The sequence below is a fragment of the Rutilus rutilus genome, assembly GCF_951802725.1.
Source record: "Rutilus rutilus genome assembly, chromosome: 18".
In the NCBI taxonomy this organism is placed as follows: Eukaryota; Metazoa; Chordata; class Actinopteri; order Cypriniformes; family Leuciscidae; genus Rutilus; species Rutilus rutilus.
Window position 1 is genome coordinate 26,029,528 of NC_140231.1, and position 18,045 is coordinate 26,047,572.

Below are 18,045 nucleotides of genomic sequence, written 5' to 3' on the forward strand. Positions count from 1 at the left end.
ATAGTGTGAAAATACAATTACAGATATCAAGAATTATAGTTTTTACTAATTGAAATTCAATTGTTGATAAGAATTAGCATTTTAACTAGTGAAAATAGTATTACAGATATCTAGAAATGTAATTTTTACAGGTAAGAATAGCTATGGTAATGAGTTTATGAATATTATTGAGAACTGGATTTCCCACACTCCAACATTAGCTACCATTTGTACAGTTAAGTTCTCCAACTTTTTAGAGTAGGCTATCGTACCCCCTAAGGCTTTTAACATCCTTCTGTGTACCCCCTCTCTGCAGTCACACCTTTTCCAGTAAGGGGCAATATTTTCCAGTGCATTTTTTACCTTTACAAATTCCTTTATAATATAAATAATGCTTAAAAAAACAACAACAACAAAACAATAGAGAAATATGCAATGATGGTAAAAAATGAAGTGATGCTTTTAAATATTAAAGTCCCTGTAAAGGCAATTCTACAAAAAAATTCTAAACACATTATAAGTGCTAGAAATGTATTGCTAAAACATGTTACAAAGACTGAGAACTGTGAAGTACTAAATTGTGGAGTTAGACCGTTTAACAGTTTTTCACCCTTGCTGTGAGCCGGATTTTTTGGGCGGGGCTAAAACGGGGGCTCGATGACGCACTGCGACCCCCTGAGCTTGATTGGGCCCCTACTTGATGACGCACGGAGTCACTAAGCCTATCGCTCAATCGCGAGTTACTATCAGACAGCCTACAGTTTGCTAGCTACTATGCCCACATGTAAATGCGTATTCCCTGGATGCAATCACTTAGAAAACAGATCGGTGTCCTTATTTAAATTTCCGAAAAATGATCATACCAAGAAGAGGTGGATTTATCTTGTGAAGAGCTAACGTTACCTTGATGGAGAGCTGATGATCACCACCACACCCGCCTCTGTAGAGATCAGGATAGTTTACTTTCGTTGGAGACAACTGGAATTCACTGATAATCCGCTGTTACTGGTGAATGGGGCCGAACCGACTATCTCCCGCTGTCCGCTTCGGCCTTCATCCTCCCGTCGCGCCGACATGCACGAGCTGTGCGCGAGTCATATTTCCCGCGAGTGGGCGTGGTTTCAGCGCAGCCAGCGGACACGCCCCCAGCGTTTGAGAGCTGAGACTACTGCTCATTTTTTCGAGATTTTGATAGCTTATTTTATTTACTTGGCGGCTTTTTTAATCATTGAAATTGGGCTGGGTGGCTAATAACACATTTTTCGGTGGTATGACAAACTCAGAACACATACTTAATTTTGACTTTACAGGGACTTTAAATTAAAACCGCCATTAGGTGGCGGCAAGTCACTGTCTTTATGAGTGAGTCACCGAGTCATTCATTCATTCATTCAGTAAGGAAGCAAGTGGCTGTAATTATGAATGAATCATTGAAGCATTGACTCTCACGATTTGTTCAAAGCCGCAGATTCATTCACAAACACTGCTGTGTGCTGCTGTTTTGCTGTGGCTATCATGGAGCTATTATTTTGTTGAAAAAAATACTGACAATAGGCCTACTGTGTTTAAAATTAACATCACTTAATATTAATACCTTTCGTTTGTTGTATATAACTGTTGTATAAAATCAATGTCACATTTGCAATCATGTGGATATTCGAATAATGTGATCAACATTTTACACAGGGTATGTTTTTGTATCGAAGAGTTTAAATCTTAAATCGATCTCTATGCACAGTCTGTGTCCATTTAGTGTTCTTCATGCTAGTAAGTGCTAAATCCCCAATTTTACAAAGGTAGGCTACATGGTCAAGAACGTTTGTAGGCTATAGCGATTGCAGTTTTGACTCTTGACAAGTGCATGGACACCACCGTCTCCGGAATGGACACCGGCAGGGACACCACCGTCTCTGGCACGGACACCACCGTCTCTGGCACGGACACCACCGTCTCCGGCATGGACACCACCGTCTCCGGAATGGACACCGGCAGGGACACCACAGTCTCCGGCACGGACACCATCGTCTCCGGCACGGACACCACCGTCTCTGGCACGGACACCACCGTCTCCGGCACGGACACCAACGTCTCTGGCACGTCTCCGGCACAGACACCACCGTCTCCTGCACGGACACCACCGTCTCCGGCACGGAAACCACCGTCTCCGGCATGGACACCAACGTCTCTGGCACATCTCTGCCGTCTCCAGCACGGACACCACCATCTCCGGCACGGACACCACCGTCTCTGGCACGGACACCACCATCTCCGGCACGGACACCAACGTCTCTGGCACGTCTCCGGCACAGACACCACCGTCTCCGGCACGGACACCACCGTCTCCGGCATGGACACCAACGTCTCTGGCACATCTCTGTCGTCTCCAGCACGGACACCACCATCTCCGGCACGGACATCACCGTCTCTGGCACGGACACCACCATCTCCGGCACGGACACCACCATCTCCGGCACGGACACCACCGTCTCTGGCACGGACACCACCATCTCCGGCACGGACACCACCGTCTCCGGACACCACCATCTCCGGCACGGACACCACCGTCTCCGGCACGGACACCACCGTCTCCGGCACGGACACCACCGTCTCCGGCACGGACACCACCGTCTCCGGCACGGACACCACCATCTCCGGCACGGACACCACCGTCTCCGGCACGGACACCACCGTCTCCGGCACGGACACCATTAAAATTAACAGGGCAGGTGTGGCTACAGTGCCAGGGCTAAATTTTTGTCCCAGTCCGCCCCTGACAATTGCTGTTTTAGCCAGAGCAAGTGGATGTTGCAGTGGAGTTAAAAGTCAAAGGTGAAGTAGGCTAATGTCAAATTTACATAATTGTGGTTGTGATTTATTTCTGTTATAGTTGTCTTCATTTTTATGTTTGAATTTACATTCTGAAAAACAGGGTTGTGTTCAGCAATTTTAACATAGAATCGTCATCATATCAGTGTAGATGTAGAACCATTAAAATATCTTATTGTGCCACAGTGACACTCTTGTCCCAAAAAGTATTGCTATACCACAATACTCAATATGTTGTCCCACGGTGAGTCATTTTTCCATGTTGCATCTACACAAAATTTGAGGGTTCCCCCACCTGCCAAATCCCACTTTAACCACTCTGTATGTGTGTATATTGTTTTTTTTTCTCAATACGAATTATAAATTGATATTAAAAGTCTTCAGCATAAAGAAACATCATGATGCAAAGCCAGAATGGAAGAAAAATACATCAATAAAGTTTTATTCATTTTCTTTTTGAAGAATGTCTCATGTTACTGTTCTTTCGCTTGTTTTGTTTTTATATTGTACAATATCTTTACACTTCTGTAATCTGTAAAAACATTCAGGAAGTGTGTATAAAAAAGGGCACCACCAAAATAATGACAGATTAGTTCACTCACACACACGCACATATATCCTCTGACATTTACATAAACTGTATTCTCCCTCTATTAGATTCCAAATATGTATACATATACATTTTATATATAAAATACATTTTAAAAGTGATGGTTAATTTCTGCTTAATATATGCCTGTTACTGTGGTCATTGAACTAACAATTTCGTGACAATTTCATGAAAGTTTCCATGTAAAAAAAAAAAAAAAAGAAAAGAAAAAGAAAAAAGAAAAGCCTAAACAAATTCAATCTGCAAAAGTCTTTCACAGAAAGACTCTGGAAAGGCAACGTCACACAAAACTGCCCTGCCTTTGAGCAGAGAAGATAAGAAGCAACAATCCTAACAAATATGATTGTACCTGAACGTCATGAGCGCTAGTGATGGCAACAATACAAAATAAATAAGATGTCTAAATGTCACAGAGGGAAAATCGCAATCTTGATGTGAGTGTGTGCGTGCGTTAGTACAGAATCAGCAATAAAAGAGGCATTATCCAACATACCTCCAACAGAACACAAACTGTATCTGATTTCCTTCAATTGTCTCTCCCTGCCATTATTTTTGAAAACATAAGGGAAAAATGAAAACAACGGGCAAGTCTTCATTGACCGCTATGCGATTCATGTCCATGTTTTACGTGCTCTTCATATATATGCAGTCTTGACTCCAGTGTCCAGTACTGCACAGTGAGGTTACAGGTCAGGCTGTCCGTTTAATTTACCAAGATTCATCTCCAAATGCCGATTCTTAGCCTTTTCAGGATGCACAATGTCAGTCCACTGCGAGCCATGAAAGAGGGCTGATCAGCAGGTCTTCGAAAATCACACAACAAAACAAACTCAACACGCCAAGTTTCTAGCAACCCAAAAAAAAGAAAAAAACAGCAAACGAAAAAAGAAAAAAAATCTTAAGCATAATGCCCAGCGAGACTGCTAAATATTTTCATATATTTTTACACTTTTCCACAGTTCTCAAAGGTTCAGGCAGCCAATGCACAGAAGAAAAAACCTCCTCCATTTTTTTCAGGACTCAAAGGAACTTCTCCAGGAGATCAGACATCAGCCAGGGTCACATCTCTGCTTTTTTCTTTGCCGTTTTTTCGTCACACACACACAAACAGATGTCAATTCAGGAGTACAATAGGCAAATGAAAATTTAACGACAGAAGAACAAGCACACACAAAAAAACAAACAGCTGAGAATCACATCTATGCTCCTGAGTCCGTTGAGAAATAGAGGATGATCTTGGATAGAAGCTAAACTGAAAGTGAAAAAGAGTGAGGAGGAAAAATGGAAGATGGCCTATAAGCCCATGGTACGTGAGAGCGAAATGGAGGGATGAAGGACGGAGGTTAGCTCCAGAGGCCGGCGTAGTTTCCGTGTAGGCCAGAACACAGGGGTCCGCCGGCCACGAAGAGTTTGGTGCCGGAGTCGTCGTAGCAGTGTGTGTACACGGCGTTCGGGAAGGAGCGCACGTCGGAAAAGTAGCTTCTCCACGTTTCATCGTGATTCTGTGGGAGAAGAATCTGAATTTTAGAAACGGTACAAGAACCTGACTGATATTTTTGCTTTTCTGATATTAATTCAGCCTCAATAAATATACACACACTACCGTTCATTTTGGGGTCTGTAAGATTTTTTAAATGTTGGTTCAAGTTAAATGAAAGATGTCTTTTATGTTCATTGATGCTGCATTTATTTGATAAAAAAATACAGTAGAAACAGTAATATTGTGAAATATTATTATAATTTTAAATACCGGTTTTCTATTTTAATATATTTTAAAATGTAATTTATTCCTGTGATGGCAAAGTTGAATTTCAGCATCATTGCTCCAGTCTTAAAGGGGTGGTATAATGCCCCTTTTTACAAGATGTATAAATAAGTGTGATGTCCCCAGAGTTTTAGCTCAAAAATACCCCACAGATCATTTTTTATAGCATGTTAAAATTGTACATTTTTGAGGGTGAGCAAAAACGCATCGTTTTGTGTCTGTTCCTTTAAATGCAAATGAGCTGCTGCTCCCGGCACAGAGGGCGGAGCTTCAAGAGCTTGTGTGTTCCCGGGGGAGGGGTTTATGTAAATTTTAGGGTTTGTGATGTCACTAACCCGTGAGGAAGCTAATGTAGTCTCTACCAGCCGTTTGTTGTAGTCCTTAAAAAACGATTTCTTTAAAAGCAAACATCTCCCTTTGATTTGAACTTTGAAAGTTGTAACTTTGCAGATGTTGTTTATGCTCAAACAGCAACATTACACACTAACTAAAGTTAAAAAAGTGAAATCATAATCTTTAAGTGTCACATGATCCTTCAGAAATCATTCTAATATGCTGATTTGGTGGAAACATTTCTTATTCAAGGTTGAAAAAAAGTTGTGCTGCTACTTTTGGGGAAACCGTGATGCACTTTTTTAGGATTCTTTAATGAATAGAAAGTTCAAAAGAAATAGAAATAGAAATCTTTTCTAATATTATAAATGTTTTTACTAACACTTTTGATCAATTTAATGCATCCCTGCTGAATGAAAGTATTAATTTCTTTAAAAAAAAAAATCTTGCTGACCCCAAACTTTTGAACAGTGTGTATATGTATGTAATAAGCAGGATAATGTACAGTTGACACTTCATTATGACAAAATAGCCTCAGACAGGGAAATCAGGACCCTGATGTATGGAGTTGTTTATTTTTGCAATAATGAGTAGCTAACTGTGCATTATCCCTTACATAGTTAAATTATTCAAAGTTTTAACAAAAGGGCAGCAAATTAAGTGGGTCAATTAAACCAATCAAATAGCAGTTATACTTCCATGTGGACTCCTGATTAATGCAGTAGACAGCATTTCTGCTTAATGAACTTCCATATGGTAAGCAGAGGCTGATGCTGCAGGCAACCGACTGCTTAAGTAAGCACTTTGTAAAGGAGCTTATATATAGACTAATTAATTGCAAGGTTTGCCCATGGTAAAAAATTAGGTAGTGGGTTGGTGTATAAAGCAAAAGAAGAAAATAGCAATATATCATGTACATTAAATGAGTATGAAAGTTCAATAAATAAACAAAATGCAAAACAATAATTGTTTAGGTATGAGATTTAATTTAAAACGTTTGGTAATAGTTAGACTTTCTTTAAACAAATTAATACCTTTATTCAGCAAGGATGGCTTAAACTGATCAAAAGTAACTAAAGATATTTATAATGTTATTTCAAATAAATGCTGCTCTATTGAACTTTCTATTAATCTATAAATATGCTTATATAAAATAAGTATAATGGTTTCCACAAAATATATGGCAGTACAACCGTTTTCAACATTGATAATAATAAAAAATGTTTCTTGAGCAGCAAATCAGTATATAAGAATGATTTCTGAAGGATCATGTGACACTGAAGACTGGAGTAATGATGCTGAAAATTCAGCTTTGACATCACAGGAATAAATACGATTTTTAAATATATCAAAACACAAAAGAGAAATGTTTTAAATAATAATATTTCACAATATTACTGTTTTACTGTATTTTTGGTAAAAGAAATGCAACCTTGCAAAATTGAGTAAATCACCTTTTGAAAGTAACTTGACAAGATTGTATCAATTACATTGTTAAGCCAATACAGGTGGCAACAAATGACTGTTAAAAATGTATTTGACATTGAATCATTCATGCAAGACATTTATTCACAAACACTGATTCATCCAGTAAAACAAGTTAAGTCTTTATTAGTTAACTGATTTAAAAAAAATAATGAATGAAACACTTTTAAATAGACTGCAGCAACTAACATTTAGTAAGAACCTCTAGTAAATTACATGTTATTTGTTTTAGTTGTCTGTTCAGAATCGAGGGAGAATCTTGATCTTCAATTTTTTTTTACTCAATTTTTCCAGATTCATGCATCTCTAATGTATGTAAAATATAATAATAAATAAAATATTTATGTATTAAGTGCCTGCAATGGCCTACATCAAATAAAATATACATAATCAATCAAGGTCTAATCAATATGTACAATTTCAGCATGCAAAATGGACAATCTTACCAGCCATCCTCTCCCTGTGGAGAGTTTAAGGATGCCCTCTGCTGTGCGATTCCGGTACCCGCCGGGTGTGCTGGATGGGCCATCCAGAAAACGCTGGGCCCTGATATCGTAGAAGAGCAGGGAACCTTGGCCAGTGCCTACTGTCACTATGTGTTCATAGAAGCTCACAGAGCGAATACCTAAGACATAATAATAAATAAATAAAAACTGAAAACTGAACACCAGTTTGCTCTGCAAAATATAACTTTTTAAAGGGGACATATCATGCCAAATGCACTTTTTTTAGCCCTTAAATGCATTTTGTTGTATATTTGGAGTGTTTAGAAGTACAGAAAATATGAAATTATTCTCTTCAGGTGCTTCGTTGATATCTTTATATTCTGTTTTGGTCATATTTTTCAACCTGTTCCGATTTTTCTGTTATCTATGACGTTTTTTGAACTATTACGTCACAGTATTTGCAGCGGAACTGCCAAATAAGGACATTGACTTCCGGCCCAACAGTCGAGCAATCCGCCATTTTTATTTCTCGCTGCAATTTTGTAGTCCAAGCTAAAGGATGCAGAAGTTACGAGAGGGTAAGTTAAAATGTTCGGTTGTTGGATGTAGTAACCCACACGCTTCATTACACCGTCTAATGTAGATAAACTGCCGCGCTTGTGACAAGGGCGCATGTTTAACTGAAAGAACGAGCAGAGAAAGAGACCCGGTCGCGCGCGCGCTCTCTCTCTCTCTTCGGAGCCAGGCGAAAGTGTAAACAAGACATCACCGTCTCCAAACTAGACGCTGTCTTGCTTTCTCTCCCTCGCACATATTAATCGAAATAAATCGACACGGTGGTAAAAGGTCGGAAGACCAAAGTTTCATGTGTAAATACAGTACACACCAGTGCGATACATCCATATGAAGACGTTGTTCTGCAGGTTCGTCGTCTTCATTTTCATCTCGCTCCGGCTCCGACTCTGGCTCGAACATGTAAGGCTGGCTGGACAAGTCTTCCGTTGTTGACATTTTGTTAATAACGTGTGAATAAAACGTTTCTGTGCCGCTAGATAATCGTATCTCTGCTATCAAACTACAAAAATGGCCGACCGGGGTGGAGTTGAACCTCTGCAACCTGGAGAGGGGGCGGGGTATGAAGTGTCTCAATTGTATTTAAAGAGACCGCACCAAAACGAGTTGCTCTCAGACGCACATCAGAAAAGGGGTAGAAAAGGGGCCTGTGGAGCTATAATAATGAAGAATTCAGACCCAAGCATTGCAGTTCCGCTTTATATAGACTACAAATGTATGATTTATATGTAAAAAGGAACAATTTAAAAGCATGATATGTCTCCTTTAACTTTGTGTGAACTATCTTGGAAGGGGAAAAAAACATACCACTGCCACGCTCCCTGGAGCTCACGGATTTGATGTTCTGAGTCGATTGCCGGGGGTCAAGGAAGGAAACGTGAGCCTGAGACCCGACCGCATAAACAGACCAGTCCATCCCGTACGCCAGACACACATTCTCCTTACAGTAAGGAAGTTTGGTAGAAAGTTCCTGAAAATAAATTTAACGGAAAAAACAGTCATGAGACTACTGTAAAAATCAAATATTAAGCTAGGCATAAAAAGCCAATAGATGAGAGGAAAAAAAAATACTGGTACTGATACTAGTAACTGTACCTTAGACAGGTTGTCTTGTGCTTTCCACAGATGGAAATATCCATCTAGAGAAACGGCACCCAACTCCTAATGGATGAATGAAAAAGATAAAAGTGAAATTGGAGAAACGGTGAGCTTGAATAACGCACAAAGACAATTCATTTTGAGTCAGTACAGCCACACGAGTCAAAGACAGCCGCTGACCTTATGGCTGTTGTTGAAGGCTAGTGCGCGCACTTTGCAGTTGTAGGGGTGGGTGTACTCTTTCGGGATGTCCTTGAGAGCGCGGTGAGAAATGTGGGAGTAACTAGGAACACCTTTCTCATTCTGATGCTTCTCCGCTTGAGACAACACCTCCTCTGATATCTCCCACAGACCCATGGAACCGTCACGAGATCCTGCTCCAGTGAACAAAAAAGATGCATTCTCCTTTAATGGAACAGTAGAATATGTAAACCATGTACAGCATAGGATGGTGTACAACAAGAGATAATGTATAATTAATCTCAAAATACACCCAAACAGGGTAGTCAGGGAAAGCATGTTTCAGGAGTTGTGACAAATTCAAGACAATTTAGAGAAAAAAATCATTACTAGAACTCAAAATGTAATTTTCATTACTGTAATTAAACTAATGAAAAGCCATCATGTCCTGACATTTTTTCTTTTTTTTTATTAAAATCAGAATGAAATAGATTTATAAATATATTTTTTTTAAAATCACATTACAGTATGTTACTAAGAAATGCATGCAAGGCTGTGCTAAACTGTAATGAAAATAATATCAATCTTAATGTTCCGGAACTAGGCCCCATTTTCTTCATGCGAAACATACTTTCTATTTCTTTTCTCCCTTTGCGCTTGGGGTGAAATATGACTTTGGCAATTCTTGAAATGTACACTCACACTTAATGTGTTAGGACGCGGTGTTAAGTGTTTGCTCAAAACTGGATCTGCAAGCTTCTTACCTGAGACTGCCATGGTATCACTGATCCACGCAATGGAGAATATCCAGTCGTTGTGCCCATCCTGTTAGAAATATAGAACCAAACTTGAGTGAGTCTTTAAATAACAGAATTGTTTTCAATTACGTTAGTCAAAGCTAGCCACTAAGAGCACTTTTGTTTTTCCTTTTTATGGAGGCAAAGGCTAAAGCCACTAATCCATTGACATTTACACTACTTGCACAACTAGAAAGGGAGCAAAAGGCGGACTCACATCCCCGACGCAGACAGGATCAAGTGTGGGAAGCCTGTACACTGCCAGGCTGTTGGGGTTGTCACCTCCAGTGGCCAGCAAAGTTTGAGAGGGGTTCAGCTCTATGGCATGGATGCCACATCCCTGCTGGACATCCAGGCCACCGACTGATCCTGGATTTTGGAAATGGAAATGGCCTCCCACTCCACCCAAACCCTGGGAGACATCTCCCATGCCCTCTCTGTCAATCAGCATGGGTATCCTGGTTATCTGTCCTGAGAGGACGTCCACCACAAATAGCTAAAAGAATAAGAAAAACAGGATTAGTAAAAGTCATCCTTGTAGGAATTCTGTATCAAACATAATTAGATCATTTTGGAAATCCACACACAAATAAAACACATAAATAGGTGAAATCTATCAAGCTCTAAATTGTAGTCTGGAACATCTCAGAACCACGGTGAAAGTCTTAGAAGCATATAGCAAAACAGCTGGACATATTCTTTGTACTTTTATGTCATATTGGAGCTTGACAGTTGCCACTCTCTTTCGTTATATGGAAAAGCATGATGGAGATAAAAGAATTTGCATGTTTTGCAGGGAGAATTATGTTCATGATATATATTATGTTATGATGGACTATATGCCTTTCTCCACTGGTTTTCTAAGTTGTTCAAAGCATTTCTAAGGATACTGATTTTCAGAAGGCAGCCATCTGACTCCGGGAACATGGTTTGAACATGTAAAATGAGCAACAACACATTATTAGTTGTTTGCTAAAGTAGTCAAGCCAAAGGCTAATCATCATCTTGTAGAAAAGCCTGTATAATTCGTTCTTCCACTTCTTGTGAATCAGTTTCTGGTTCAAACATTTATGGCTGAATTAAACCAGTATTTCCTCTTGCCATCGTGTGGCGTGTGATTGAGTGGAGGAGGAGACTAATATGCATATTCAAGATTCCACATATACTAAATGAAGCAAGGGTGTAGGGTTACATTGAATCATTTTAGATCAAAGATGAGTTTTAAGGGGGACTTTAAATGTAAAAAGTTAAACTCTATAACAGCATAAATTTACAGGCCAAAATTATTTTCTGTTTCAATCAACAGCATGTCACAGTAGCTGTCAATAGAGATTATTTAACCAGGAATATTCTTGTAGGGTGACATGTGCCTTGAAAACCTTTTGCCTAATTTTAGTTAAAGTTTAAGTAATTTTGTTGGGTTTTTGTCATTAAAGGGGTGGTATAATGCCCTTTTCACAAGATGTAAAATAAGTCTTTGATGTCCCCAGAGTGTGTATGTGAAGTTTTAGCTCATAATACCCCACAGATATTTTTATATAGCATGTCAAATTTGTCACTTTTTGAGGGTGAGCAAAAACACACCATTTTGTGTCTGTTCCTTTAAATGCAAATGAGCTGCTGCTACCAGCACAGAGGGGTGGAGCTTCAAGAGCTCGTGTCCTTTTACCTCACACAGACACACACTTAAATTTCAAAAACTTTTAGCCTTTTATATTCAAACCGAAGTCAGAAAGATGGAGAGACTCAAGAAGAAATGACAACATGTAGAGCAACATTTCTGACCGGTTAGTTAATGAATTTATGTAGCTTATGTGTAGTTATCTTCTAGTCATTGATTAGCATATTCTGTCTTGATAATCTATAAATCACGTTCCCGGGGGCGGGGTTCATGTAAATTTTAGGGTTAGTGATGTCATTAACCCGGGAGGAAGCTCGTGTAGTCCTTACCAGCTATTTGTTGTAGTCCTTAAAAAGCAATGATTTTAAAAGAAAATATCTCCCTTTGCTTTGAACTTTGAGCATTGTAACTTTGCAGATGTTGTTTATGCTCAAACAGCAATATTACACACTAACTAAAGTTAGAAAAGTGAAATCATATTCAACCACCCCTTTAAAAAAATACTAGTTGAATATATATATAGATTGTAAACCATAATAATAGTAGTCTACTTTTTTGCCTTTTCTCTTGGAAGATTTATGTCTTGCACTTTAGTAATGTAGTTACTAGTAATGAGCAGGTGACCCAACTCAATATGCAGAATATCCAGCAAGTCTCTCAGGGAAATTAAGTACGGTTAAGAAAATCTGGAAAATAAAAGTAACTTGCATCCTGTATGTGTGGGGAGTGAAAGCAAAAGAGTAAAAGAAAGTGTAAACTGTGAAATAGAGTAAACTATTTTCCAGTTTACACCAAACATCAAAATTAACAGTAAACTTTCAAATATTTCACGATTTAAATGTGAGGAGAGACCAGTACAGCACTGATAACATTACATACTGAAGTACTAATCATAAACCACCTCACCGTGTTGCATTTGGTCCCGCACACCACCTGCCTGTGGTTGAGCCATTGGGAAGCGAACACCTTGTTGAGGCGGCCGAGGGAGAACTCTCTCTCTCTGAGGATCCCGGGGATGCGTCCAGCAGCGAATCCACGCAGACTCCGCTGGAAGCTCCACTCGTGCTGCTGCTGAGGGCGAAACTCCCTCCCTCTCACAGAGCACACCACCGACCGCCGACTCTGCCACCAGTGCTGGGCATGACGCGCTGAGCTGGACACGCGGGCACGCTTGAAAGCACTCTGACACCAGTCAAACTGTCAGAGGGACAAAAAGGATGTAACAAAATCTAAATGAAAACAATTTACTTTCATAATAAATGTGACTTTAAAAAATGCTATAATCTAAAACAAACTGTAAAGCATTCACTGGCAGTTACTGATATTTTCGGCATGGTTTCACAGACAGGGCTTAGAGTAGGAGTTCAATTAGGACATTTAAGTAGCTTTTATAAATGTGTCTTAGAAAAATAATGGCGCTGACATATTTTAAGATGTCACTGCAAGGTGCTTTTAGTTAAAACAGCTCAAACATGCATTTTAGGCTGGGACTAGACTTAACCCTTGTCTGTGAAACCAGGCATTCACATTTCAACTGATAAAAATCACAAAATAAATCAAATATATTAAACTAAATAAACCACAAAAAAACTTGAAACAATCATGTTAAATGCTACAAATAAATTTAAGCATCATAACATTAAAAAAATGATATTCATTTGGAAAGCATTAGATTCATTAATGAAGCATTAATTCACAAAAATGCTCTTTGTTAGTAAACTGCATATTCTCTCTCTCATTCTGATTATGTAACTTTTTTCAAACAGAAACCATAAATTATGAGAACAATCTCACAGGACATCAGGTTTAAGGTGGCTCCTTTGCAATCCAGCACTGTGTATGCACTTTTGCGGCTTTTAAAAACAGCTTGCATTCGAAGAAAAACACCTGGTGGCACTGAAAATGCATCACCTCACCCTGCTAACAGCACTCTATACGATCAAACACAATATATTGCACCTAAACAGCCAAACAACAAAAGTGAGGGCATCCATCTGATGCTAACGCCAGCTGGCAGACAAAGCGATTCTGTGCTCCCGGCAAATCCAATATAGCCATGACAGGGGGTGTGTAAAACCAATGGCTTGAAGTATATCAGCTCCCGTAGGCCCGACAATCAGTGTGTGTGTGTGAGACGGAAACTCATTCATTTTAATGCTTGTTCCCGCTAAACAGAACTGACATCATAATGCTTATAATCAAGACATCATCACCCATATAAATAACTCTCGCTGAAATGACATAATCTGTCCTACGCGAGATCTAGTCATAAACACTGATGCGTTTCTACTCTAGTAAAGCTCTTCCAATCCCCCTTCAGGCCAGTAAACGTCGGCCCTCTATCTGACTGACCCAGATCCTAACGGCCGGGCCAAATAGTTCAGGATAGGATCTTAGTCAATACACGGCCACCTTCCCATTCACAAACTCTGCAAGTGTATAATCATACCATAAAAAAAAAAAAGACCTTCAAGAGTGTTGGGAAAAACTCAAAGAATCAACATTAACAATCAAGCTGTACTACAAAAATATCTCATCTGACTAGTCCCGCCCCCAAATTCACACCATTGGTTGCTGCTGGGTTGTGTTGGTTGGGATCCACAAACAAACATTTTTAGAGGAATAAACCCTGCAAACGGGTTAGATGTAACTGTCTCTGTATATTAAGCTATGATATGTGTGACCCTGGATCACAAAACCAGTCACAAGTCGCATGAGTATATTTGTGGCAAAAGCCAACACATTGTATGGGTCAAAATTATAGATTTGTCTTTTATGCCAAAAATCATTAGGATATTAAGTAAAGATCATGTTCCATGAAGATATTTTGTAAACTTCCTACCGTAAATATATAAAACATTTATTTTTGTGAGTGAATGCAGGGCAATCGCGAGCATAACTTTAAAGGCGATTTTCTCAATGTTTTGATTTTTTTGCACCCTCATATTCCAGATTTTCAAATAGTTGTATCTCGGCCAAATATCCTATCCTAAGAAAACATACATCAATCGAAAGTTTATTAATTCAGCTTTCAGATGATGTATAAATCTCAATTTAAAAAAATTGACCCATGTGACTGGTTTTGTGGTTCAAGTATTGAAGCATGAAATTATAGACTTTATAAACTCACTGTATTATAATATGATATTTACAATATTATAATAATAAAATAATATGAGTTTTAAATAATCAGTGAGATGAACATATAAAATCAGGACAATCAATCACCTTATAAGGTCTAGTTACTACTAACATCAATTGTTGAGGCCTATGATATCAGTGGATTTTTTTTTAATGATTTTCTCTTCTAGCTATGGCTGTCACACAGGGATACGTTAGTGATAACAGTAATAAACCTTCAACAAAACCAAATAAGGAAAGCGACTAGTCAGTGTGTTGCACTGAAGACCGCCGTCCCCCCATATGAGAACTCTATCCTGTCCTGTGAATCCACATTAACATCACTACAAGGCCATAATTAAGCCATACAGATCAATAATCAACAGATTCAAAATAATGTGTCAGATATTCATCATGAATATTGATAAAACTAGACAAGTTAAAAACATTGACAATGACAATTGTTTTAAATGATACAAATTCAACAGCGCCTATATGACCTTGTTGAACTCATAGCAGGTGAAATATAGAAAGAAGACCATCAGGATGAAGGTTGACTTTGATATTGCATTATATAAATGTTTTCATTAAAGACTTTGATATTGCATTATATAAATGTTTTCATTAAAACGTCACAGTTTTGACAGAAAGTACAGACACATCTATGAACTGTGGCTGAGATTAAACTCTTCCTGCTGTCAGGACATAGTAGTATAGTAATGTTTCTTTAAAGACTACATTTATGCCTGTTTTCTTATGTTTAAAATATATCTAATTATATAAAATGTTGAATAAGTCTGAAGAAATGTGGCTTTGTGGTTATATAAAAATAAAGGGACAATCGAATACATTGATACACATGTTAAGAACATTAAATGTTGATATTGAGACAATATCATTGTGCAGCAAAAAAAAAAAAAAATACATTGTGTTATTGATATTTCTCATCTTAATGATGGAATAATGGAGAACTATAGCAGATCTCAGTCTTACTGGGCGACTAACCAGCTAATGCGGTCTATATCTTGCAGGAGTAACATTATCCTGTAATCTAGTGCAGGATTAAGACGTAGCACTCAGACACATAACCTCAATGTCCAAGGCAACTGATAAATGATTACACATTAATAAACCAGCTCACCAATGCCAGATCAATGTCAACAACAACTAAGTTAACAACCACACCATTAACGTTAGCCTTTAGCCAGCAGACTGGTGCTAACATTAGACTGCAATCTGTTCCTGTTTGTAAAGTGTCACATTTCGAGCTTCTGTTTTACATTATACGTGGTTATTATTTCATATAAAATGAGAGGTTAGCATATGGCTGCATATAACGTTAGTGTTTTTGTTAGGTATAACAGAGATCTGTTTTTTTTTTTACCTGTTGTTCCTTGGGCTCCTCTGCTTTCCTTTTCCTGCTAACTGTTTTTCTCGCCATAGCCCGACACGCACAGTTCCCTCACCCACATGGAGGGTAGCAGCGACGCTGGGAAGTGGATCATATAATGGCGATGGGGTTATTTCGGCGGCCTCTGGGCTGGTAAAGCGCCGCGACTAATCGAATCCAACCAAGTCGCGTCGGCCGAGGATGAATCGAATAACCGTCCGATTCTGTTTTTAGTGGCCGATCCCCGATCCGTTTGATTGAGATCTTTTTCAGGACAGGATTGTTTGTTTTCCGTCTGTGTGGAGGAGCTACAACGGTACAGCTGCCCCTCCCCTGCACCCAGCTCACTTTTCACCTATCTTCTTTCTCTCTCTCTATCCGTCGTTCTCCTGACAAAACGCGTCATCCTTCAACGTACATCGCCGCGCGCAGCCGCACTCTAGTCAAACATCAACAAAAACAAGGTCAAGCGTACGCGTGCGCGTCGGTTGCGTGCGCGCGCACGCTCTACCGTCTCACGTTTCATGTTCTGCTTGTGAATGATTTGTTCTGCTGTAGATATATATTCATTCTTACAATTCTGTGCTTTTTAAAAATCCACAAAAGACGTTTATGGCATTTATAATGTACAATGTCTCCTTTTTATAATTATAATTGGCTGGATAAAAATAAGCTCTGGTCATCAAACTCAAATTCAAGTCAACATTATGTTAATGTATTTGGCGGTCGTCGTTAATGTAGCCTACATTTAATCGTAGTAGAAAATTATTTATTAGGTTAAAAAAGTCTATAATGCTATGATTTATTAGGGGCCTCGCTAAGTTGTCAGTCAGTTTAAAATATTCCTGCAAATTATTATGATTGTAGATCATTGAAATTGACCTGTATAACTTATTAACTTTAAATATGAAATATATAAACATTATTTAAATTACTTTTTAAGAGAAATATAAAGTAGACTATTAAAGTTTGTTTTAAATGGATGACTGAACAACAGTGAAGGAAAAGAGGAAATAAGTGTCCAGCACCTCATGAAGTTGGTTGAAAGAAAGTCCAGAGTGTAAAGAGCTACATAATAACAAATTACTCATTTATTTAATTAATGCAATTTTGGAAATTAGCATTACTGAATGTGATGTATTGGATTAGTAATGTCCTCCTCTCTAATTATTGGATTGGTTCATATCTGAACGGGATGAAAATGTTTCCCCAGTTTCAGCAATGCCATAGGCTGATGGATCCTCGGCTGATCGTTTATTTTGTCCGACACACAATATGCTGTTTAACAACCTCATTCAACATGTGGGGTGTGAATTTCCTTAAACCGTGACCTCTGTTGCTGCTTACTCTCTGTTCCCCTGGAAGTTTCACCATTTCTGCTCCTGGACAAAATCTGTGCTTCATAAACACCAGTGCAGTGACAGCCACACTTTTTTGAAAAGAAGATTAGGTTTTATCATACTGAAGTCTGAAATAATTTAAAATAAAACGAAACATTTTTAAACACTTTTAAGAGCAACAGATCTCTGTATCGTCAAGACAAAAGCCTTCTGATCTGCTCTACCTGTCCGTCAGGTTCAGCACATTTCCCCATTTACAATTATAACAATAGATCTGCATTTGAGCGCTGACTCACTCCAGGCCAGAATGCTCTTTGTGATGCATCCAGCAGTGGGTTTGCTCTGTTCTTTTCAGCCTTTTCTAGTCTTTTCAGCCTAGACTGAGGGATGCTGACACAAACAGACGAGGAAGAATCATGTTTACTTTATTTGAATAATCAGTCCTGTACGGGATGGGTGAACCTCATGAAATCTGTCAAGAA

At 38.8% G+C, this 18,045-nt stretch overlaps 1 protein-coding gene across 1 annotated transcript; it reads right to left on the bottom strand.

Annotated features, from left to right (window-relative positions):
- Nucleotides 1-3,220: 3,220 nt before the first annotated feature.
- Nucleotides 3,221-16,646, bottom strand: dcaf12 (DDB1 and CUL4 associated factor 12). The gene is made up of 9 exons (XM_084386300.1): nucleotides 16,218-16,646; nucleotides 12,620-12,910; nucleotides 10,310-10,588; nucleotides 10,060-10,120; nucleotides 9,296-9,489; nucleotides 9,113-9,178; nucleotides 8,825-8,987; nucleotides 7,445-7,623; nucleotides 3,221-4,917 (listed from the first exon to the last, which is right to left on the bottom strand). Exons 1-9 carry the CDS (start codon nucleotides 16,272-16,274, stop codon nucleotides 4,759-4,761), a joined length of 1,449 nt encoding a protein of 482 aa, XP_084242426.1. The 5' UTR covers nucleotides 16,275-16,646; the 3' UTR covers nucleotides 3,221-4,758.
- Between the last annotated feature and the right edge of the window lie 1,399 nt (nucleotides 16,647-18,045).